This window comes from Pezoporus wallicus, unplaced genomic scaffold, assembly GCF_028554395.1.
Source record: "Pezoporus wallicus isolate ANWC-B61680 ecotype Strahan unplaced genomic scaffold, APGP_CSIRO_Pwel_v1 contig_5785, whole genome shotgun sequence".
Lineage (NCBI taxonomy): Eukaryota > Metazoa > Chordata > Aves > Psittaciformes > Psittacidae > Pezoporus > Pezoporus wallicus.
In genome coordinates this window covers 5,421,321-5,446,033 of record NW_026641150.1, presented here as the reverse complement: position 1 = coordinate 5,446,033, position 24,713 = coordinate 5,421,321, and the positions used below count along the sequence as shown (strand labels likewise).

Sequence of the window (24,713 nt, the reverse complement as noted above, 5' to 3'; positions counted from 1 at the left end):
TATACATGCTTGAAGTTTATGAAACATGTTAGGCCTTACACGTTTAACCCATAGTAAAAAATAAGTGTATGTCATATGCATATCCTGAACTACAGGCTCCAATTCCAGAGAGAATGTAAATGATACTTTCCATTTCACAGCAAGTTGAAATATTTTGTGTGGCAGTTGCTGTCTTTGTGTCCCAAAATTGTGATTCTCTGAAGTCAACTTCTATCAAAGTAAGTAACTTCACCTCCCTTTTGTCCTTTCTTTACTGTACAAGACCTTCTAGAAGCAGGATAAACTTACACCTTAATGTTTTAAGGGGTGACAAAGGAACAGCAGCAACCACCCTTCCTTCTGCTACCACTCACAGAGAGGGGATGGGTAGAATAGTGAAGCTGAGCCTAGGAAGAAGGGTAGTTTTAGTTTTGTCTTTGTTTCTTACTGTCCTACTCTAAACCTATTTATTGCCATTTAAAATTAATCTTCAAGTCAAGTCTGTTTCTTACCTTGACCATCATATCTTCCCTTCCTCAAGAGGGCAGGGGAAGAACAGCTGAGTGGGCATCTAGCAGCCAGCCATGGTTAACCTACCACCTCCAGGCACTGGTTAAATGGGGAAAACTCCAGAGCATACAAGGGATCTGCCCCAGACTGCCCAGCATGAAGTTAAGCTTATTTTGGGCTAGTGCTGAGTCTCTTAGATCCATTTACGTAAGTACAGCAAAGAGAACAAACCCCTCAGGATTCTCAGACATTGCTTTTTAAAAGGTCTATATAATTTATTATGGAATCTGAGCTTTTAGCCATTAAGTTACAACAACAATGCATAACTTGACATTCTTACAGTTGTACATACACAATGGAAAAAGACATAGCCCAGTGCTTAATCCAAACAATGCAACCAAGTTAAGTACAAGGTTACCATAAAAGACAAGTCGATTGTGAATAGCTGTTGACAGACCAGCAAATTCAAATGGTTCTCTGCAGTTATGTTTATAGTAGAAATAACTGGCTTCAAAGTTTTGGACTTAAGCTTCAGACTAACAAAATGATGTAAACTCAAAATTACTTTGCTTTTCTGAATTAAGGATATGCCACTTAAAAATGCAGTATCATTACCATGTTTCAGATGGTGAAAAGTAGCTCCAGATCCAGTGGAAGTATAATGGAGAGTTTCCAGGCAATGTATTCTTCACACAAACACATGCAATTATAGAGACATTCTACTTTTAAAACTTTCTCAAATCAAGTTTTGCAATACAGCAGGATAGCTGAGGAGAGAGATCAGGACCCACACTGAACAAAACCTGAAAGTCTTCAGGTTGACTTGTGCATGTTTAATCTACAATTCCAATTCCCAAATCTTCACGCATCACCTAGGAGAGAAAACGACACATCTAGTAAAGATCAGTCTCCAGGACTGAAGTCATTTTTACAGCCATTCTGGTTTGAAAATAAAAACGCTGCCATCTTCTATGTTAGAAATGCTAACTCGCCATGGTCCTATTACAAAACTGCATTTCTTCAGCTTGCTTAAGGAGAGAGTCTTGCTCTTTCCTCCTTCACCCAACTCCCCATCCTCTTAGCCCAGCTCTTAAACTCAGTTAATTGCCCAGTGAGGATATTCAGTTTCCTAGCTTGTCAAAATACAGCTTTAAACAGACTGACCTTTCTGTCACTTAAGCTGAATTAGCTCATCTCACACTCAAACTGAATGCAAGAAAGAGCAAAGTAAATAGAGCAGAAAAGAAAAACCAGAAAGAACCAGTTTATCTATCTCTTCTTGTAACAGCAAGCTATTAAATCAGTCCAAGCCATTGTGCAAAGTCTCACCCAGCCTGGTGGCTGAAGGGAGACATAAAACACAACAGTCCCTTGTCAAGCTGCCAGCACATTTGATTCACCCAGCAGCCCACATCAACAACTCCGTTCCCTCCAGGTTAAGCTGACAAGATACTGCCAGTTGACTCCTCTACTACATTTCAGTTCTGCCTTTCTAGAGCTGCTGCGTCAGTACATTTTTATTGATCTCAGTATCTTTGTCCTGCACAAAACCAGTGTTCAAGGCCAAGTGCTTACAACCAAACCAATGAAAACTACACACACACACACACAGCCTCTCCACTCAAAAAAAAACACACCAAGAAAAACACCCAGAAAGCAAACACACACCCCCCCCCCCCCCCCCCCCAATCCACCTAACCATTGCCTCTGTACCACCATTCCTGTCCTGATTCAGGGTGCTAAAGGCTCTGTTGAGGAAGAGTTCCCAGTTTTCCCAACACTTGGGATGTCAAGGTGTAAGAGAAACATGTTTTTATTACAAGTTGTGGCAACAACTGAAAAATGCTCCACAAATTCAGAAAGCCGTTCTAAGCTAAGCCGTTCTAAGGTACAGTCAGTATTGCTGACAGTAGTTGCATGTCTAGACCTGTGTCTAGGAAGAACAAGTCTGCTTTTATGGGGCAGCTAAATAATCAGCCCAACCTGTTCCATCCTATCTGCTGCCCCTGATCAAGCTCATCACAACCTGCAAGAGTAGACACTGCCTCTGCCTCAGACATCCTCAGCCTAGACAAGCTGTGGCTGCCCCATCCCTGGCAGTGTTCAAGGCCAGGCTGCATGGGGCTTGGAGCAATCTGCTCTAGTGGAAGGTGTCCCTGTTCATGGCTGGTGGGTTGGAACTGGACAATCTTTAAGGTCCCTTCCAACCCAAACCATTCCATGATCCTATGGAACACCACAGGGAAGTGAAGTAACCACCACTATAGATTGCTGGGCTCCTCTCTGCACTACTACTGCCTAGTCTTAGGGAAAGCTTAGCAGGCTGGGCAGGAAGCCTGGAAAACCTATCCTGGTTCAGGAAGTGATGAAAATAAAGCTTTTATGTGTTTGACGAAGTTGTTGCAGCGGTGTTTCTCAGTGCCAGTTACACCCTGGCACAGAACCGGAATTCCCCAAGTGTAACAACCCAGTTGTGGCAGGAATATACTGGTGCTATTTTATTAAGTCAGAATAGATTAAAAGCATTCTCAATGCAGTGAAATTATCCTACGACTCCTCTGGCATACCTCCAGAATCTAGCACTAATTACTGGCAACAGGTTACTGGGCTACATTCACATACTTGGGGGGGCAGGAAGGGTGTGAAGGGCAGGGGAAGGAGTTACTACTATCTAATATAATTTCTCTAGTACATGCACAGAATCTCCTCCAAGCATTGCTTCGAGCCAAAGAAGAATCCATTCTAGTGGTCATTAAAGAAAATTCTAATTTTGTAGTTAAACTGATACTGCAGCTCATTAAGCTTATTGTTAATGTGCATTTATATCTGAAATGCCTACAGTTCATTTTTCTTGCTAGTTTAAGCAGTTATTTACTATCAAATTCCTTTTCCAATTTGGCATGTGTAGACTACTAATAAACCAAAATTTCTGAGTGAAGAGCCACCTCCAGTCTTTAATCAGCCCATTTAATACACTCATTCCTCCTGTTTAAAAATAACTCAGACTTCACAAGTTTTCTCCCCTAAAAGTACGCATCAGAACTACCAAAGCCACGCCAGTGAGCACAACTTACTCTACAAGAGTAACATCCCCTAATCCTGTTAGAGATATTCCCCAGCCGATGTATTCACCATCACAAGGGGCTGTCCACTTCAATGTGAGCACTGCACTTTAAGCTTTGTATAATCATGCTATATTAATGCCTATAAGTGAGAACCCCTCTGCCTGATCACAGCAAGATCTGACAAAGGGACAGAGGTCTCAGAGACAAGTCCCTGCATGGTTTATGAAGAGAAAAAAGATCAGGACATAGGGGGGAGGGAGGGGGGGTATGTGTGTGTGTGCGGAGGGGAGGTAGACAACACAGAAGGAACCCAGAACACATAGAGCATCAGCTCCCACAGGAAGTAGGCCACAGCCTGAGCAGAAGAGCCAGATTAAAGATTCTCCAAAGGACAGGGAAGGGAGCCGCAAAGTACCTACCCTGCAAAAACATTCATAGCAGGGTAAAATAAAGACTCATAAGTTCTGGCCTTCATATAAGCTTTTGCTAGGTGAAGTGCAAGAAACTAGAAATACCAGTTTGATCTGACATAGGTGCAGATCAACAAAGTCCGGGAACCTGTATTTACCTACATCTGCCTACACCTGTTTACTCTAAAGTTACATATTAGATGAGCTGTACCAGTAGGTCATGAGCTTCATGGTTTTAATCCTCTCTTGCTGTCGTTTCAAGCTTCCTAGGTTGTCTTTTTCTTGTCCTGTACTTTTTGTCCTACCACTCTTCTTGATAATGTGTGTCAGCTTCTTGACTGAGGTCAGACTAATGATTCGCTTCGGAAGACTTTTGTCATCGTGCTTCCAAGGAGAGCAAACTGCTTGCTGGAGGCACTGCAATTCGGCCTTTTATTGTCATCATTCCTCAGCTGACATTATGAGATTCAACTATACCAAAGGCAAACTACACACAAACCAACGTGACTGAAAAAACTGTAACTACTCTTGTGAAAATTGAAATGAAACAGGTACAGCACCACCATATTCATATTCAGGTATTTTTCTGTTAGTACACTTCAGATTTGTAACCACACTTTTTGGTTTGCAGGTCCCAGCTTTCTGACAGATCCCAGCTTTGATTCTTAAGAAAAGTTGTTGGTTTCGCAGGTATTAAAGAAAAGCTAAAGTACTTACCACATTTCTCCTCTCCAGCATGAATACTGTGCTGCAGGTATCAGCAAGACACAATCCATAGACTGACAAGACTTCTCTTGGCAACGCCTTTTGGTTCCTCCTTGAGCTAGAGTTTAAACCCCCTCAACGTTTACTACACCAATGTTCAGTTTTGTGTTAAGGAAGAGGGAGAAGACTTAGTTTCTTAATATTGAAGAGACAGTTTAAAAAGGCAGTTCTGGAAATGTTGATAAACTTCTTTTGGAGACGTAAGTGTCCCTACGCATTGTTTGGTTTAGTTGTGGGTTGTTTATTTGTTCAGTTTTGGAGATGGTTGTTCAGTCATATTCCATTCTCATGTGCTTCTTGTAAGATAAAGGCATCACAAAAACTTGCACCTGCTGGTGACATCAGAACTACAACCTGACAATTTTCCAGTAAACCTAAAAGTTACACTCCTATAGGGAAGAGGCAGATCTGTCATTCTTTAAAACAGGCATTAACAGGAATCTTTTGGAAGGAAATTTAGGATGAAACATCTGCTCTGCAAAATAGAAGTTCAGATTGTATTTCCCCAGCTGAAACCTCTGACATTTCTGGAACATTCATTCTAAAATTAAAAAAGTTATTGCTTCTATTGAAGCTCAATATATGTTAGAAAAAGAATTGCATATTTTCTGAAAAACATTCCAAATACACATTTAAAAAAAAAAATGCACTCTAAACCAAATGTCTAGTAAAAGACACCATTTTAAGCAACCTGTAGTAACAGCTTTACAAAAGAAAATTGAGGAATGTAGCATATTATTTAACATGACAATGCTAAAATCCTAAACAATTCACTTAACACTCTTACTAAGTGGTGTTTTAAATATACATGTTTCTTTACAAAACAGCTTAGCAATTCCTTATTCAAATATTTATATACTTTAAGTGGTATAAGAGGTCATAGTGGGAGATGCCAGGGTTTATATTTACTCTCAGATGCTTCAGGTTTCTTAAGTGTTTTACTATAAGGCACAATACTGCTAATCTAAAAGAAAGGAATAAAAGCTAATGGCAAACCAAGTCAAAACTCCTAATGTGGAATATCTAAGAGAAGAATTCCAGCATCCTTATGCAAAGGAAAAGAAAACAAAAAACGAAACCAAACTTTGTAGATCCTAAGAAACAATTTCAATTGGTACGTAACAAAGTGGGACAGGATGGGAACAAGAAGAAGGAATTAAGTAAATTCTTATAAATAGACTAATAAATATATTTTAGCCATAATTAGCCCTTTACCTCTGTTCTACTGAGTTTAAGATTGAAAGAGGTAACCAGTGTGCATATACCTAAATAAGTCTACATGCTCAGCACGTGAAGACCACCTAGAACAACCTATTACTGCCATATTCAGTATAAAAAGCTGGCAAGGTGGAGAAAATCTCCTTTGTTCTCAGCATCCACTCAGAGTAGAACACATTACAAGATTAAATTAGTATTTGTTACATGTACAGGAAGTTGCAACTAGCGACTTTTCATGACAAAAAAGGATATGCAACATATCCATGAAGTTATTTCATTCCTTCAAGGTCATATTATGTCTTTTCTAAGAATATTCATCTCTGATTACAATAGATCAGAACTTTCAGAATGTTTTAACGGTTGTAGTCTTGTAAGTGTTCTCCACGTGTACATACTGAATGTAAATAGTGCATCCAAAATATTTACCAGTTAGACATTCTACATTGTTTTCACTGCCTAGTCTTCATCTTTGTTAAACCCTCTGGAACACAATGACATTGTAACAATGCTCACAGAAAAAGGGTTATTGCATCTTTTTTTAGGATGAGACATCCAGAGGAGATCTTATAAAATCCTCCTACGTACAAAATTCTTAGTTATTAGCCCTTTTGGAACACCAGCTAGAAAAGTTTGAAAGGTAAAATAATTTACATTGTTATTTTTTCCATTAACTAGACAAAAGTCCATACTAATTAAATAAAAAATAATAGTTCTTCAACAGTCTATTCAAGATATCTTCCACAAAGCAGTTCAGTGTGAATTTCCACTAGATAGATGTTCTCCATGCCGGTTATTACTGACATCCACATCTAAAAGTCAGGAATTAGAGGAAAAATTGTTTGTTGATTTACCATTTTAATATGTTTTATCTGTTACACTAATCCAAACTCTGGCAACAAATTTCATATTCATATGGTTCTCATAAGGTTCTTAATATTCATAAGGTTCTCAAGATTCTCTGGATAAGTAATCCTCCTATAGCACTGTTTACATCTTTCCCCCTCCTTACCCTCTCAAGACCGGTTTTCTCCAGCTCAATAGAATTCTCTCAAAATTTACCACATTCTACTTTTTGATCAGTAGTAACATCACCCAGTCTGGCCCACACTGCAATACTAACACTATTAACATCAAATAGAGAATGGTTTCTTCTAATGCAGTGAATGGCACTAAGGACTGTCAAGTGATAAACTAAATTATTACTTACCAAGTAATGCTGTAGTTTCACCTGCATCCTCTTTTAAACTGGTACACTGCAATACAGATTCATTAGTGGAGGAAGCTGACAACTCGCTTACTTCATTTCTGTCATCATCTTGTAAAGCAATACTCAGACTTCCAACTGAAACACTGCCACTTATTGATTCAGGTATCGGAACTTCAAGTACATCTTCAGGGTCCCCCTTCAAAATTAAATATATTTAACTGACACTTTTGTCTACCACTAGGCATCAACATTCCTCCACATCACCACTCTGTAACCTCACCTTATTGAAAAAAAAAGATCTACATGCTCTGGGTATAGTGTTGAGCAGTTTTTGCTTTCACTGTTATTGTCCGACTGCAAAGAAACAAAGCTGAGCAAAAGAAAAGCCACTTTTCCAAAACCACCCCACAGCCAAGAGCAGCAACAGGAGTCATCAATCCAGCCAGCACTTTGGATGGAGTATTTCAACACTAGCAACAGTACTGCTGCAGTCTGGACAGAAACAGGCTCAGCACATATGAAGTATTCACTGAGTAAACCTATTGATCCCTTACGAGTTGTGGAAGCCTCTGGTTTTCATTACTGTAGCTGGGCAATCTTGGACTTGTTCTTTTTTTTTTTACCAGGGTGAGCAAACATTTGACATCAGAACAAACTTCCCTCCTCCTCTACCTCCAGCCTAACTTTGACTCTATTCCAAAAATGCAAATATGATGGCTTCTCACTCTGCAGGAACACAACATCTGCAGCACAGCCACATTAATTTATTTCACCTATTGTATAGCATGAGCTATTTCTGACACATTCTGAAAGTTAATTCAAAGTCCTACACACACAATTCTTTTCTTAAAATTAAACAGCCCACCTTCACTAAGCCATTTCCACTGATATACAAACATTATTTACACATAAGAAAGTATACTGCAGTACAAGTAGCTATTCTGTGGGCTTCATAATGAGGATTTTTCCCCTCCTCAAACAATTAACAAAGGCCCATCTTAAGATTTAAGAATTTCTAGGCTGATTCTTTCTTTAGCACCAAAGCAGCACATTTTAAGACATACTGAATTTTAATAAGCTATAGAACTGCTACAATTGAACATAAGTTAAGACACATGTGAATCTCTAATCTCTATATGTGGGCAGGGGGCATTAATAGCTTTAGTTTCCAAAACTTAGGCATTTAAATAAGCACTGAAAATACAGGATTCAGTAATGCTCTACCAAATCACACAGACATGCTGACTGCAGTTCTTTCTCTCATAAGAAATAGCATAATGCAGAACTAGACCACTGATGTCCAGTCTTTACAAAACAAAAGCCAGGTAACAGGACTTGGTGCCTTCTTTCTACTTTAAGCCTTTAAAATTTTTTAAGCAGCTGAAGTATTTTTCTCCATAAAACTGAACTGAGCTTTCAGCCTCTTTACAGAAGGTTTAGGTGGTTTAGCAGATTTCTCTAAGATTGCACATTCTTGTCTGCAGTTATGTCATTCAGCAAGCACACTGCTGACAAGCTGCCTTGCTCTTCTCACTTTTTCCCCTCTCACATCAGTAAAAAATTCACACAATCACTCCACAAACTACATTGGGCAACCTAGATAGGGCTGTAAACTAAACTAGGAAAAAAAAAACAAACCTGAATGATTTCCTACATCAGCTTCAGTGGAACGCGAATGACTGATGCATAAGCAGGACACATTTCCCCTATTTCATTAGAAAAAAGGACTAGGCTTTGTATTTAATGTAATCCCACTTAACCTGCTTCCCAATGTTCATTCTGTCTTACAAAGAGACGAAGTATTACTCTTCCAGTTAGGCCTGGCATCAGTATCCTCTGCCACAGCATGAATTTAGGGAATAAAATTGTTCTGAAGGTTCTAGTATTTCAGTTTCCAGCATGTATACAAATGGATATATCCTTTTGCATGTAATACAAGTTACATCAATCCAAGAATTCAAAGTGAGCAAAAAATAAGCTGCTAACATAATATTAGAGTAATAATAGCTATTTCACATGTCAAAAAGATTGCAACTATTAGGTATAGTCTGACTCAACACACAGAAGTGCCACAATCTGGTGTGTATATATATATTACATAGCACAAGTATTGTCACCTTTGACAAAAAAGTAATTCATATATGTCTTCCACAGATATGCAAAGTCTCTGCAATGAAGAGAAAAGCTAATCAAAACACAGACCTAGTCTATGAACAGAAGGTCCCTGAAAACCAAGAATACCCCTATTTTCTAAAGATCTCTGTAGAAAAGCGGAAGAGAAGAGAGTTTCATGCTTATGGCATTTTAGTGGAACTCAAGACTATTTATCAACAATGACTGAGTAACCTACTGCATGTGTCTTCATTTCTCTTTTCTGGTGCTGTCAGAAAGCAAAGAGAGCACATCATTTTCTTTACTTAACCAACGCCTGGTGAATGTCTTTAGGAAGGTTGTAAGTAATGGTTCATTTATAGGAATAACACACTGGGTGTATGTGGAAGTACAAAAACACTCAAGACAGAAAAACTTATTTTCTTCCTTTGAATCACAGTTCTCAAGATCAAGTACGTGCTCTACATCTATTGAATTAAATTGCATTTTCAGTTTGGGTTAATTGCCTCACCTATGCTTCAACTTCCTTACTATCATCAGCTGGAGACAGAAAAAAAATACATTATCACAGAAGAGCAGACAGAGGATTCAAAAGCTGCTTGATACACTTTTTAAGCTCTTACCCATTTCCCTTATTTTTCTGTTTCTCTCTCAATTATTCTTGCAGCTTTGTGTAACTTCTTCAGTCTCATCAAGTAACAACTGTTCTCACTCTTAATAGTTACATGAAGTCTTTCTTGCCTCCTTGCACTGTACTTCTACCTTGAAGATTAAAGCAAGTGTGCAACGTACCCAGTATCCCAGAGCTTTGATAACGTCTAATTTGCACATTGGACAAGTTCGGTGGTCCAAAAGCCAAGGGTCAATGCATGTTCTATGGAAGATGTGCCTAAAGAAAAGAAATGCCCTTTAGAACTTACCATGAAAGCTACATACTATTCCTTCAAACAAGGTGCAAGTCACTACATTAAAAATGAAACTTATTCCTTTAGAACCTTAACAATTGGTTACTGCTTAATTTACTAGGCCAGACATGGCTCTGGAAACATCATTTTCCATGCTAGCTTTATGAAATAAGGGATACTAACCGCAAAGACACCATAGTTACCAGTTCAACAGTGTAGAGCTCTACCCTAAGAAAGCTCCAATTCACCCCTACACTTCTAACTGCTCTTTTTCCCTGCATAAACATGAAGTGCTACATGGTCTTCTGAGTGCCTTTCAACATGTACAGGCCATACAGATTGCACAGCTTCAGCTCTGGTATCAGAGTTTCAGAAGTGTTTCCAGAAAGCTCATTACATATTTCTTATGGAAAACACGTTAAAAGAGAAAGAACAGTTACAGCAACTTACTTGCAAGGCAGAATTCGGACAGTGTCTTTCAGTTTATAGTTCTCGATGCACACAGCACAGTTTTCCATATCAACATCTAAACCCTGAATATGACAACACATTTAAATGCATTACATCCATATTTCATTACAAAACAAGCTTTGTGCAATAGCTAGCTTCACATAATGTAAAATGCATAAAGTGGTTTAGCAAATTAAAGTACCTCCCTCATTTAATTCAAGATTCAATCAAGAGGTGATTTGATCAAGTGATATCAAATACTAAAAGCAACCAAATACAGATTTTCTAATTCAAATAGCTGTACAGGGTACTTTAGGTAATTTGTTAAGCCTCAAACATTGACTTTGCTCATGGGAGCCTAGTAAAATTTCAGTTTAAAATACCTATAAAATGAAAACATTAAGAGGCCAGCACAGATGAAAGCCCACAACCCAACTCTTAACTGATGGTCCCAAAGACTTCCAAGTGCTCAAGTAGGAAGATGTTCCTGGGGTAAATACTGCAAACCCCTTAACCCTTCCCCCCGCCCCCCTCCTTTTTCTATCACATGCTAGCTAGAAGACAACTGAAGTATGCATTTTGGGGAACTCTCCAAGTTCACACCAGAGAGACAATCAGAATGCCATATTTCCCCACCTTAATTTGTTTCTTGCTAAGGGTTTAGTATCTTTCCTAACAGGTCTTGCTGTCATCTTGAAGACATGCTTATAGTTGCAGTGCAAATATGATGATTATCTTCAGATGCAAGCCTTTGGGTTGCATAAAACTTAGAAAAACAGAGGGCAAGCTTCTTCTCTTTCATCCCCCACAAAGTAAGTATTTTTGTTTACTGCTTACTGAAGCACTTCGCTTTGATTACCACAAATGCTCAAATGAATTAGTACTGCAAGCAACCTTTCAAGTTCAAGGCAAATTTTTCCCTCCTTTGAATGCTATCAATTTACATAATTAACATCTTAAATTCCCCAGTAAATCAAATTAAGACTTTTTTTTTTCTTTTTTTACACAAGCAAAGTTAAGACAAGTACTTGTTCTATACCAAATACTTTTTTTTAGTCTGTACAAGAGGCAAAATCCAAGCACACCATATGTACCACATACTCAAATTTGAGTGTCCATTTTCCAATAATCCCATAAGCTTCTTGGGAAAGATCTACATGATAGCAAACACACTTTTAAAATATTGACCTATTTTTAGTTAAATACCTCAACCCCAAGTGAAGCGATAATGAAAGACTGCACTGGGTCACAATAAAAGAAATATACCCTATTAAATGGCTGAAAGGAAATATTTAAAGAAATCCACATTTACAAAGTAGACAGGACTTATTTCCTTGTAAATTTACATTAGTTAATGAAAGTACCTCTGCATCAGTAAGTTACATAAATTTGCTGATAGTAGGCAGTCAAATCAAATTAGAAGACACGATTTACCAAGCAGAATGATATTAATATTTAACATGCATTCATAGCTACAACCAGCATACTGTATAACAACTTAAATTCCCCTATTTTCTTTATTTTAATGAAGGGTATATCAATGTGAAGGAACTACCTGGTACACTGCAAAAAATAAATATCTCATAATACAAATCCTTTTCAGAGGTTTACTAAACAGCTGCTTAAAAGCATTTAATAACCTCCTTGCAGTTGTCACCATAGGTTTCATCATGGCCCCTTTACATTCATTTCTTCCTACATCACATCCATTTCCTCCTACATTACATCCATTTCTTCCAACACTGATGTTATGCTTTGATACTGCTTTAGAGAAGTTTTGATTCAACTCCATCTTTCTTGATCTCACCACTGTACGAACAGAAATATGAATATGCCTCTGTGCACAGCCTGAAATAGATTACTTTTTGATGGAATTCAGAATAAAATTAAAAGTAACAAATACTTGTAAAGTGCTAAACTTGCTGAATGCGTAAGAGACAAAAAGGCAAGTTCAAAGGCAGTTTGCTAAATGAAGGATATATTCTCTTTAGCATGTGACCTGAGCTGAGCAGCTTCTGTTCAACCACAACTTCTCAGGTTCTTACACTGAAGTGTCCTTTCTCATTTCACTTTTACTCATAGATTAAAAAAAACAAGTAATGCTTGTTTTCCACCTGAGCAAATCAGTCCTTAAGTAAAAACCATCTTTAAGTAAAAACTAACCAAACAAGACAAAGGTTTTGGGAAAAAATGCCTATAATGGCAGAAGCTAATTTAGCATCTAGGATCAGAGCTGCCTGAAAACTCTAAAGTTACATTTTCTTTCAAAACCTTGGCTTTTTCAACTTCAGTTATTCTAACACAGCTATAAGTTTAGGCCATATGGTATCAAAGCTAACTTTCTGAAAGCTGGTTTAATTTTTTTGGAACAGCTTTATTTCAACACACAGAAATGTACTTCTAAGAAATTTTCTAAAAAATTTATGCTTTAAGCCTATACAGCTCCTTAACGTATTTATATGTCAAAAGATGAAACAAGTTTTTCATTTTCCAAAGCTTTTTAGATTTCTGAGGCCTTCTGGTCAATAAAAATATGGATTTTTTTTAAGGAAAAAAATATTACATCAGCTGTAACAACTGTGCAATCAATAGGTCCTGGGAAGTATTTTGCAATCCACCTGTTGATGTTTACAAGTGCTGAAATTTTCCTCATCTTTACTGTATCAGCCCTACAGTCTCCTGCAACATTTTGTACAACCAGATATTACTTGCAATAAAACAGCCTTACATGTCACAAGTAATTCAAATTTGACTTACCAATTTTAAATTCTGCCTTCTAAGCAAAGGCCATAAAATGAGCCTGAAATTGTAAGTCATACTTCAATTATGTCATGAGAATTCTGTAAAGATATTAAACCAGTTTTTAAATCATACAGCAATAATCAGAGCCACTGAATTACCTTTTCTCCACGTTTCACAGTATGCAGCTGAAGTTGGCTGATTGCTTTCTTGGTTTCTTTCCTATGTCCCTTCAATAAAGATTTTAAGTATTAGTACACAAGTTAAAGAGTTAGATTTCAAAGCTTCTAAAATACTTTCCATGCAGATTACTAAGTCCTCTGAATGCATCTAAAAAAAAAAAAATCAAAAATAATCTCTGCCTAACTACATTGTTTTCAAAATATTTCCCTCCCACAGATGTTGAAGAACTGCAAGTCTTGCATTCTTGGGCTATGGTGGCAAGCATCATCTGTAAGCATACTGCTTTTACAATGGACTCAACTGGTGTAGAACTACACAGACCAAGCTGAGCTATGTGGCCTTAGATTGTGACTGCCTGCGTTAAGGGCTTTCCAGAATTCCAATTTCCAAAATTGAAATCAATGTAGGCTTTGGCAATCAGAGCCAAACCAACAGCCATATAACCAGACCTTCCAGTTAATCAAGCCCATGAGCACATGGTATGTTTTGCTCCAGCTTAAGAGAAGGTGGAATCCTGCCGGACAGCCTACAACTGGCCACCAGGTCAAAAGGCTGCTCATAGCTATTAATACTCCCCTTCAGTTAAACACTGTCTCACACATTATACAAAGCTCTGCATTGAAAGGACACATTATGCAAAGGCGATGACAAGAAAGGCTTAATAGACATAATATGCCATACTGGACTTCTATACAGTAACAGTCCTAATTATGCTTTGAGGGGAAGCAAGAAAAGAAAGCAGTACTGTATTCCAAGACAAAGTGCTAGCTGCTCCTAGAAATTGAGAAACTAAACACTCCCAATTAACAGATGTTGATCTGTCTAGCAGCAATCCTCACTGATGAAATACCATAAAAGAATAAAAAAAAAAACATTATGGCAGCTTTACTCTGTAATTATAATTACAATGTCTTACACCATTTTACAAACTTACAGTATTGACAATTGGGATTATTTTCTTTTATGGTGTTAATAAGAGCCTTAAAGTTCTCTCAGAAATGGACTAGCAGCATCATCTATTCCACCTTCTCTGTCAGCTCAGGGTTTTTTGTACAGTCCTGTTTTATCTTCAGTAGCAAGGAGGTCTTCCAAAGTTTTACTGCTAAACCAATGTTAGAATAAATCTTAAGACACCCATTTTCACCTTCACTTAGCAGCTGCACAGCAGCTTTCTATAAAGCATAGCTTTAAAACTCCCACGTTTCAATTATAATGGAGTCAGTAAGACAAGCAAAATAAGACTGGGTTAGAGAAGTCGGTTGTTTCCAAAAGTCTTTTAGGACTCCTAAGAGTCTTGACCAAAATCCTTGACTCCTATCTTGTCCAAAATTTTCACATCATTTTCAAACTTTACGCATGGTTTTGTAAGCTTTTGTTTTCAGTGGCCATTTGAGGAGGGAGAAGTGAGAAAGTGTCAAAACCTCCTAATGCTAGGCAATTTAATCAAGAAGCACTTACATGACAAGCCTAATGGCAAAATTTATTAAGAATCTGTGGCACATATTTCTGGGAAGCATCACATTCATAAACAAACAAAAAAATGCTCTTAGAAGTGTTACTGCTCATAAAGCACATGAACTTCCCTTAGCATGAATTACCCCGAAGCCAACAGGAAGAAGCAACTTTCTTCAAACAACTATTACAACACAAAACCACACCCCCTTTCTCTATAAACACTTCTCAAAAAATTTTGTTTTCTTGAAAGTATTCTCAGAATGTAAGTTTTAAGACTTAAAGCCTAATAAAAAAAGACTCTAGGGAACCAAGATTTCAAGTAAATTGCAAGTTTAACCAATACAGAAGTCCCATGTGTTATCTTCAGTTACTTAAAACTGAAATTAAGCATTGTCCTAGAAGAGTCCTTTAAGTCTAAATTAGAGTCCTGAAGGCAAACAAAGATTCCACTCCTTCCTCCGCGAAGCTAGAATCTGAATGTTCAAGCAAAAAGCAGGGGAAGTCCACAGGACAACCAGTCATTTGAAACTACTTTTTTGTTCTGAACTGAGGGTTAAAAGGGGAAAAAAAAAAAAAAAAAAAAGAGAGAACTGCCTGCAGAGAAACAAGTACAACTTTAGGAGAGAAAGATGGCAGAACTGCTGATGACCATGGAAGGAACCTAACCTGTTTGCAAGAGTTGAAAGGCACAGGGAAGTGCCATCCTAAGGTATTTTCAAAACTTGGCTAGACTAGGTCCTCAAAAACTCCATTTAAGTTTCTTTCTTGAGCATAGGGGCTTGAACCAGATAGCCTCCAGAGGTCCTATCCAACCAAAGTTATTCTATGATGAAGTATTACTCCCGGGAGGGAGAAAGTAAAGCTTTTTTTAACCTATCAAACAACAGGAATGTGAAAAGGGCAAATACACAGCAAAGTTACTCCTTCCTGATCTTCCCAGTACTTCCACAATGCTCAGCGCTCCATGTAGTCTAAGAGAGCTGAATCTCACCACACATGCTGCTGCAATTCCATACTCTACAGTGGAGCAGTAGGATTACAGGTATCAAAAGCAGTTTGTATAAAGCTTCAGAACAAAAAAGATGTAGTCTTTACTTGCAGGTCTTAAAAAATTTACCCTGGTTTCTTACCATTAAAGAGTCTAGTTAGGGAAGTTAGTACTTTCATCATGAAAGTTACCTAAGAATGAAAATAATTTTTAATGTCAAATGGAAGGAAGTTAAGCTGGGCGACAAATCACACAAGCAGCTGCCTTTACGCAGCCACTCAAGTGGCTAAATGTATTTCTGAGTATTTACAAATATCTAATAATTATAAGGAGCCAAACTCCCAATGTCAATTAGCACACTGCTTATTAGCCTCACTAACCATTATTGAGTGGCATTCACAGATACTAAAGGAGCAAAAAAGCAGATCTTCAAGGATGCTTCAATAAATAAGCAAAGTTAGGCAACTGATTTGACATGAGAAGACTGTAAATACCCTGAAGCATTATCATCTCTAATTACCTGGTTTCCAAACTGTGATCCTGTATACAGGAAACGCTGTATATAGTAAAATATGAGCCAAGCGAGCGATATAATCATCATGGTGATGAAAGCAATGGCTACAAACACAACCGACTGACCACTAATATATTCCTGCACGTGTCGTGTGCCAACAACAATAGTCATTTTTACTGGAATCCCTCTTCGTACTGGCTCCAGTATTTCTATTCCTTTTGGATAGCCAACCATTATCACCACTGTATTTCCTGTTCCTGTTGGAAGAGAAAAAAAAGAAGAAAGTCAATACAGTAAAAATTTAGGTAGTCTGGCTTGATAGTAATTTGGGCCTCTTCGGTTAATATCAGCTAGCAAATTTATAGGAAAACCTCTGAGATTTTTTACAGGCATAGCACACTTGATACAAAGGTTTTTTTCCTAGTAAACTTTATTTACTTTATGAAACTCTCAAACACAAAATAAATAGCAAAGATACATCTGTTGAAGTTTAAGGCCCTGTACTCATTGCACACAGTGAGGTGGGATAGGGATGCCATGCAAAAAAAACCCAGGGAGGTTATACACATCTCATCTTGAAGTTGCTGAAGTTCTAACATGCAACTCAGGAACAGCTGATCCCTATTTGCCAGTGGGGAAATCTTAGCTGCAGATGGAGACAGTATGCGAATACCATGAAGACATACATTCAATTATGTTTGAAACTTAATCCATAGCACAATTATTCTGGATATGTGAACAAAATAAAGATTCAGGTATGTAATATGAAATTACATGAAACATTGGTGAGACAATGGAATAGAGGCTGTAGATGCCCCATCTCTGGCAGCGTTCATGGCCAGGCTGGATGGGGCTTGGAGCAACCTGGTCTAGCAGGTGTCCCTGCCCATGGCAGGGAGGGTTGGAAACATCTGATCTTTAAGGTCCCTTCCAACCCAAACCATTCTATGATTTTATGATTGAAATACACAAAGATTCTTCAATAATAAATATTAAAAATGTAATGAGACTTCACGACAAAGACTTATCAAGAAGGGACTCTCTTAGAAGTATGGAACCAAAGGATTTTTCTATTACATTAGAACTCAAAAGCACTCAGTCTAAATGATAAAGCACCCAATACCAGGAGAGTAAAAAAAAAGGCAAAATAAAATAAAAAACAAACAAACCATACACATACACACAAAAAAAAAAACCCTCCACAAAAACTCTTCACCTTTTCACTGGTCCATGCTGTTTTTACTTGAATAGTTCTCACTTTGTGCATACCAACACTGCTATACGCCCTTAGCAAGTCATGCCTTTGTAGCTTACTTGCACTCCTACCGCTAAGAAAAAGTGAGACTAAGTTTGATTCAGAGAGAAAGTAGAGGAAGAAGAAAGGGGTTTTCCTAGCCAGAACGTTAAACCTGTAATGTCACAGCTACCTTTTTAAGATCCACAAGATCACCTACTTGTAACAAGACCTCCCACTGAAAACATGAAGCTTTTTTCCCTCCTGGATGCCTTAGATTCACTACCAAGAAGCTATGTCAAAAGAAATGGTTGTCTAATTAACAGCATTACATAAAGTATTTTCAAAACTCAGTGCAGCATTCCAGCTTCACCCACCTCCCGTCCTACTAAGAAAAAAAGTTATTTGCCCAAAATATTTAAAACAAACTCCTTTAGTTCAGATGCTTCTGGCTGTGACACCTTACCAACCTGACCACTTCATGCCAAGAGGAATTTATGGGAGCTTCACTTCTGTATATAGCACAGTGAAGTGCAGACCATTTGTTGTGGATGAAACATCAAAGGTTCCAATTATTACCTGAATAACCGATCTCAATGCCAGTTGTTCTTTTTCAGCGTCATCTTACACAACCATCCCACTTTTGCTAACCTATTGTACAAAACATTATACCCAGCTGCCAGATACAGACCCAACAGAAGAGCAGATTTTCCAAATAAGACTACATTTATGTAAATTTTGAGAATGGTGTGGAGAAACAAGTAAGAAGATGCTACTGGGACAAGGCCCAACTCGTGCCTCCTCTCAGGTACCTAATTCAGCTCACCAGCCAGCCTGCATTGCTTTGCCTTGTTGGTAGGAGTCACAAAGGTGACTCAGGAGTCACAAAGCAGCAAAGGTGAAGATGAACAGGACACAAACAACTAGGTTCCACTAATTAGTTCTACTAATCAACAATGTGCCGATCCACATGATACCACAAGTCCAAGCATACTAAGGGACTGTTAATTAGTATTATTCTCCTCCCTGAACCAGCATGAAAGCATTACCAGAGAGACTCATGTATCTTAGAAGAGTGTGAAACACCCCTTGCTGTCTGATCCTGCACAATGCCACAATGCCAGAGTTACCAAGAAAAGAACTTACGAAGAGAGAAAGTTATCTCGCATTGCTGAGAACTGTTATCCACATACTTAAATCAGGAGATTAGGTCCTATGTCCTTAATCAACTGCAAGAGTTACAAATAACAGGAGTGATGACTAAGGATGGCTAGTGAACAGTACAGGAGCTCTGGAAAAATTTACGTGGTTTCACTCAGGCTTGAGGAAGAAAACTTCAAGATCTGAGGCAGCCTGGATTTTTCAATCAATAAAGGTTTCTTCCTCATTCCTGAGTCAGTTTAATTCTGCCATCTAGTCCTCTGCATGATTTCTAACAAAGAAGTATTCAAAAAAAACCCACAACAATCAGTAATGCCTTTCTCTGTTTTGTCACTAGCAAGTCCCGCTATCATCTAGTTACTTCCTTGAAATGGAAATCAGGCTACTTTTGTGCAATGGCTGCTGCACACTGTGACACCTAGTTTTAGAACACACGTATGCCATACATTTTTAAATAAACGTCCGTTAAAAGCATTTTAACAGTTTTAAAGACTTGATGATGAACCTGCCTTTAAAAATACATGCAACTAAACATGGTGGCCTTGAAGGTCACAAGACAGAAGGAATAAAAAATTTGCAATCCACTATTACAAAGGGAACAACAGCAGTCTCAGAGAAGCAGTTGCCCTGAGCAGCCTGTAAGAGTAAGGGCTTTAACTCATTCCTCACTAATTTTAGACTTCTGTTCTGAAACACATTATTCAAAGACTGAAATGCTGTTGAGTCATTCAATCGGCTTCAACTGCAACACAACTCAGAGACCTCAAATCCCATTTATAAAAGAACTTCAAGTGTCACATACACGCATCCACTGAGAGTGTGTTTAGTCGGCTTTACCCTTCTATACCCTTCTAATTTTGCAATAACTAACTCTGCTAGAGTAAACTTGTTTTCTTTCCTAGATTTAATTAACACTTCAGTGCAATGATGTAGACTTGAAATCTGGTATGTGTCTTTTTTTTGTTAACATTATCATAACACTATCATAGCAGATATACTCTAGCTTTTATCCTCGTGAGAAACACCAGAAAGCTCCCAGAGTTTGAGCACCTTGGTAAAAAGGTTTGAGATTAGTCCTTAGATCTATTTAAGCATAGGCATACTGCTAACACTGCCACAATTAACACTGAATGTTCTATTTAGCTCCTGGTCCAAACAAATGTATCTGACCTTTACCAAAAGGTTAACAGTACACTAACAATCCATTGACAAGGTTTGTCTCAACCATCTATTCCCACCTCATCTCACCAAATCCCTGGTGCACATTGTGTTTTCACCTGAAGAACAGGCAAGCAGAAGAGTCAAGCAGTCAACACTGGTACACATTCCTCTTTCTGTATAGGTTTCCAACAGATACGCACTTTTACCTATAAAACAGGTGTAAGCATCTGCTTCAAAACACAGCAGATCAGCATTATGCAGTCACTGTCCAAGGTAAGCAGGCAAAACTGATTTCAGTTCTACCCTTTTAGTACAGTACCAGAGGCTTTCTGTAGAAAACTTCAGTAATATAGAAGTTACGCACCACTTCAGAATCCCAGGTGGTGATGAAAGCAATGCAGCAAGGAGTTGAACGTGCCAAGATTACCCTAACTCAGCCACTCTGGAGCTGGCAAAGAGCTTAAAAGAGCCTCAAGTACAAAGTTGTTTGCATTTGTTTTGTTCAATTACCTGCATAAAAGAAATTACAACGAAAGAAAGAACTAGTTGGGTGTATTTTGGCAAAGCTGCAGCAAATCAAAGACCGTTTTCTTAACACAGCTAAAGTAATGCACTCAAGTTAAGTCCCAAGCTTCCCTTAAATACACAAGCCATGCAACAGAGCTCCACTTCAGACCTATCTGAAACCGCTGTAGCCAGTCTGCCTTCTTCGGTTCCCGTGTCAAGCACAATCATAATTTATTCTGTAGTCCTCAAGGTATCTTGACACTTACGTTCTGATCAGGATCTGAAGTCAGAGCTTGAGAGAGGATTCAGAAATGGCTGGACGTCCAGCATGAAGTATAACAGGAAAAATACAGACCCAGTAAACCCTTTTTTTCTTACCACTACAAATATACCTCTGCCTCCCCCTAATCTCTTAACCAGCACTTAACCTCACTCTCCTTGGCCTGCTCTCCACAACACTCTACACCTTGCCTCTCCAGGCTCCTCTCCAACTCACACTCAGCTAATACTTACACTTAATACTTGGTTTCGGAAAGGAATCTGAAGCCTCTGTACTACATTAAGTTCACTGCTACCAAAAATGAGCAGAGTTAAAACTGTCTGCAAAGCCTATATCACTGTAAAAATGAAGTCTGAGTTTATACTATTCATATTCAGTAACGTTACTAACCTCTTTGAGTCATTAGGGCAAAATGAGTATGTTCCACTGGAAAAAGCCTCCTCAGCCACATATGAAGCTGTTTCACTATGACTTCCCTTGGGGGGAAGCTCAAAGGTCAGCTTTTTTTCATAAGAATATAAAAATGAAACACTGAGATCAGAAAAGTTACCCATTTATCATCCTTACATAATTCAGGCTGTGCCTTTATCAGCCATAACCATTGTTCCATCTCACACCATTTTCAGCGCCACTAATTGCAAATCCATTAAGAGAATGTTCTTCATGCATATAACTCCACTCCTTAGTTACAGCACTGCAGATTTCCCAGAGTATTTTTTCTCAGCACTCCTCCCTGAACTCGGTTCTGTTCCTCATGTGTCACTTCACAAATCCCTTCACAGGAATGGCAAACTTGGCTCCTGTAAAATGGAATTTACCTTCCCCCTTCAAAAATCCAAGATTTAAACCAACAGTAATTCTTACCTGCATTTCAAATTCAAAGTGCAATGAAAAAAAGTAAATTAAACATTTATATGTTTGGAATTTTCAACCATGAAACAAAGATTTGTGACTCCGTAGCTAGTGATTATATTATATTATTGTATTCCTGCCCCATCCAAACCATCCTGGGGTGCAACCTGCACTTGCAGTCAGTATAAATAAGTAACAATGTCTTCTTGTATACATACTACACTAAAATCTCAGACCTTACACAGGTAGAGCTTTTATGAGCAACATTCTGCCAGTTTAAGAAGAAAAACAACCAACCAACAGTAAGGGATCAGTTCTCTTCATACCACTGATAGATGTAACTACACTAGCAAATCCAAACCTAAGCATAAGCCCAAGAAGGTTTTTATGTGCTGCTGTCAGCTCTATGCTGCAGAGATGAAAGAATTAAAAAACAAAAAAAAAACAACACCCAAAATTATAAAAATTTGATAAAATAAGCTTGTTGGGAAAAGAAAGAGATTCCACAAAAGAGCAAACAGAATTAATGAGAGGCTATGATGGGGCATGGAGAGGAATGTGGGAAAATTCCCACAGGGATGAAAGAAAATTTCACAATCACTGGCCAATACAGAGTGACAGCAAGAAAAGAAACTAACAGCTGGTAAAGAAAAAAGAATTATTACCCAACAAAGTACCTTAAATGCCACACCAGATCAAAATCAAAGGTACACCTTACCCAGCATCCCACCTCCACTTTCACAGCAGATAAAGAACACAGTAGATTGGCCAGGCTGATCTATCCAAGCAAGCAGCAGGCTAAGAAGAACAGTAATCATGCTTCCAACCCTCACAACCGTGCCACTTGGTATTCCAAGAAGAGGGACTTGTTTTCTGTCCAATATATATATGCTATGAAGCAACAGCTCCTTGAGATTTTTCAGCTCATTAAAGTAAATAAGTTTCTTTGTCTTTAGAAACGCACTGTGGCTCTACTTCAACCAAGTCCCTTTCCCCTTGCTCAGGGGGCGGGAACAACAGTCTGGGCATTAACAAACTCCTTGTACCAGGACCATCTGAAACAGGCATTTGCAGCGTTTTTATTAGTTTGCTCTGCATCCTCCTCTGAGGACCTTCCAGTTCCTCAGAAATCTAAAAATGCAAACAGATCTTATATGAGAGTTTTGAGGGGCTTTTATCCCCTTTAAGCATTTGATGTTGCCATGCTCAAAAAAATCCAGAAAGACTTTAGTGTCATAGCCCAAGGAGAAACTGCAGTGACAGAACATCTGGGTTCTTAGCAAAAAAAACAAACATCCCTTCTGTAGACCACAGATGATTAGCACACTCAGACAAGGCAGCATCCTTCCCTATGCTTCAGGTTTCCTACGGCATCCACAGGCGTTTCAGAATTACCTGATGCTTAGAGCTCTCTCTCCCATCCTTCACAGACCTGCGCATGAGAGAACGATGAAGCTATTGCAATGAAGCAAGTACCAAAAGCTACCCTCAAACAGCTTTTGAAGACTGATGCCTTCAACGGCACCAGCAGGCATCTTCAGGATACCTGATGTGTTTCTCCGCAGCCTGCGGAACGGGGCCTACCTGCAATTGCCGCAGCCGTTCTGTCAGAGGGTAAAAAGCCAAAAAGGTAGCTATGAATGAACCCCTGCCCGCACCCCCCGTAGTCTGTCACACGGCAACCGGCTTCGGTGGCTTCAACTCACCACCTCCAGGATACCCGAGATGCAACTTGAAAGACAGAAGACAGTCCCGGCGTTTCCCCAGGGCGGTTTAAAGGAAGGGGAAAGAAAACCCCAGCTCTCTGTACCATTTTTCAGGGGAATCTATGCCTCCCTGCACCTCCATCCCTCCCGCGCAGACCCACCGGCGTTAGACAAAGCCATCCCCCCCCCCCCCCCAGCCTCCCTCGAAAGGGCGGGGAGCCCCCAGCCCCGTTCATCACTCACCCAGGTGGGACATGGAGACGGTGCTGTTGCCGAAGCGGGCCTCGTTATAGATGACCACGGCGGCTGCCCGCTTCCTCGCCGCGTTGGTGACCTTGTCCTTGAAGGTGCAGCCGCCGCGAGCCACCAAAGCGATCCAGGGCGGCGGGTCGCCCTCGGGAGGGCCTCGGCCGCCGGGAGGCAGCGGCACGTCGTAGTCGGTGTCGGTGGCGCAGCCCTCCATGTGGCGGGGCGAGGCGCCTCTGGGGATGCCCACCAGGCCCTGGGCGCTCTCCTTGGGCGAGCTGTCGCCATAGCGGCCGCTCTCCGTGTTGCCCCGCACCGTGCGATTGCTGAGCGGCTCCACATAGGCCGTGCTCACCCACGCCGTGTACCACTCCAGGGCCCGCGCGCCCTGCACCACCGGCGCCAGCAGCACCGCCAGCGCTGCCGCCGCAACCACCAGCGCCAGCCGGGGGCGGCAGACCATGGCGTGGCCACCGCCAGGCACCGCGTGGGTAAGAGGCCGCACCGCTCCGCCGACAGCCTCAACTCAGCTCTACCCCACGGCCGCTCCGCGCCGCGCAGGTAACCACCGCTGCCCGCCCCGGGCGGAGCTCGCCCGCCAGCGCGGCTAATAGCGAGGAGGAGGCCGGGCCGCCCTGCCCTGCGCTACCGGCCGCGCATGCGCAGCTCCTCCCCGCAGCTCAGCAGCCCCTCATCGCGTTCCCCCGCCGCTGGGTGCTGGGAGGTTTGGGCTGTTTGTTGTGCGGGGTGTGGGGTCTCGGTCACACCCCGAGCGGAGGGAGCTGGACCGCAGCGCACAGCCGCTGCCGGCGGCGAGGATTAACCGAAACCGCCTCCGCGCGCCGACCTCCCTGTACAGAGCAGGCCTCGGAGGTTACATGGCCTTTAACCTCAGCCGCGGGCTGCTGCTATAAGTCCAGTCCGCCCACTCGGGCAGTGACACACGCGTGGATTTGAGTTAATGAGTTTAGTGCTCCTTCCGCCGGGGCACGCCTCACCCGCCTTCAAGGGTGCAGTGTGCGTGGCGGTTGTGGGGAGTAGGGGTGGCTAGAGGCTGGCTAGGGGT

General features: G+C 40.2%; 1 protein-coding gene, 1 long non-coding RNA gene and 1 other non-coding gene across 3 annotated transcripts; all 3 read right to left on the bottom strand.

Moving 5' to 3' along the window:
* Positions 1-739: 739 nt before the first annotated feature.
* On the bottom strand, positions 740-5,566 carry LOC130606207 (uncharacterized). The gene is made up of 2 exons (XR_008973913.1): positions 4,682-5,566; positions 740-1,361 (listed from the first exon to the last, which is right to left on the bottom strand). It is a non-coding gene; the product is annotated as an uncharacterized LOC130606207 (long non-coding RNA).
* On the bottom strand, positions 4,302-4,417 carry LOC130606247 (small nucleolar RNA SNORD89). The gene has a single exon (XR_008973925.1). It is a non-coding gene; the product is annotated as a small nucleolar RNA SNORD89 (small nucleolar RNA).
* Positions 5,567-6,281: 715 nt separating the features above from the next.
* On the bottom strand, positions 6,282-24,140 carry RNF149 (ring finger protein 149). Its single transcript, XM_057422273.1, has 7 exons — positions 23,645-24,140; positions 16,507-16,757; positions 13,522-13,590; positions 10,622-10,704; positions 10,059-10,155; positions 7,155-7,350; positions 6,282-6,756 (listed from the first exon to the last, which is right to left on the bottom strand). The coding sequence occupies exons 1-7, from the start codon at positions 24,108-24,110 to the stop codon at positions 6,698-6,700; spliced, it is 1,221 nt and encodes a 406-aa protein (XP_057278256.1). The 5' UTR covers positions 24,111-24,140; the 3' UTR covers positions 6,282-6,697.
* Positions 24,141-24,713: the final 573 nt, after the last annotated feature.

Bases quoted from the DNA above. Each gene is read 5' to 3' on its own strand.
- RNF149 (XM_057422273.1), bottom strand. From the start codon at position 24,110: ATGGTCTGCCGCCCCCGGCTGGCGCTGGTGGTTGCGGCGGCAGCGCTG. The intron at 7,351-10,058 runs GTACGTTGCACA...TTAATTTTGAAG, and splicing joins TCAAAGCTCTGGGATACTGG to GGGGACCCTGAAGATGTACT. The intron at 6,757-7,154 runs GTAAGTAATAAT...CCTGACTTTTAG, and splicing joins TGAAACTACAGCATTACTTG to ATGTGGATGTCAGTAATAAC.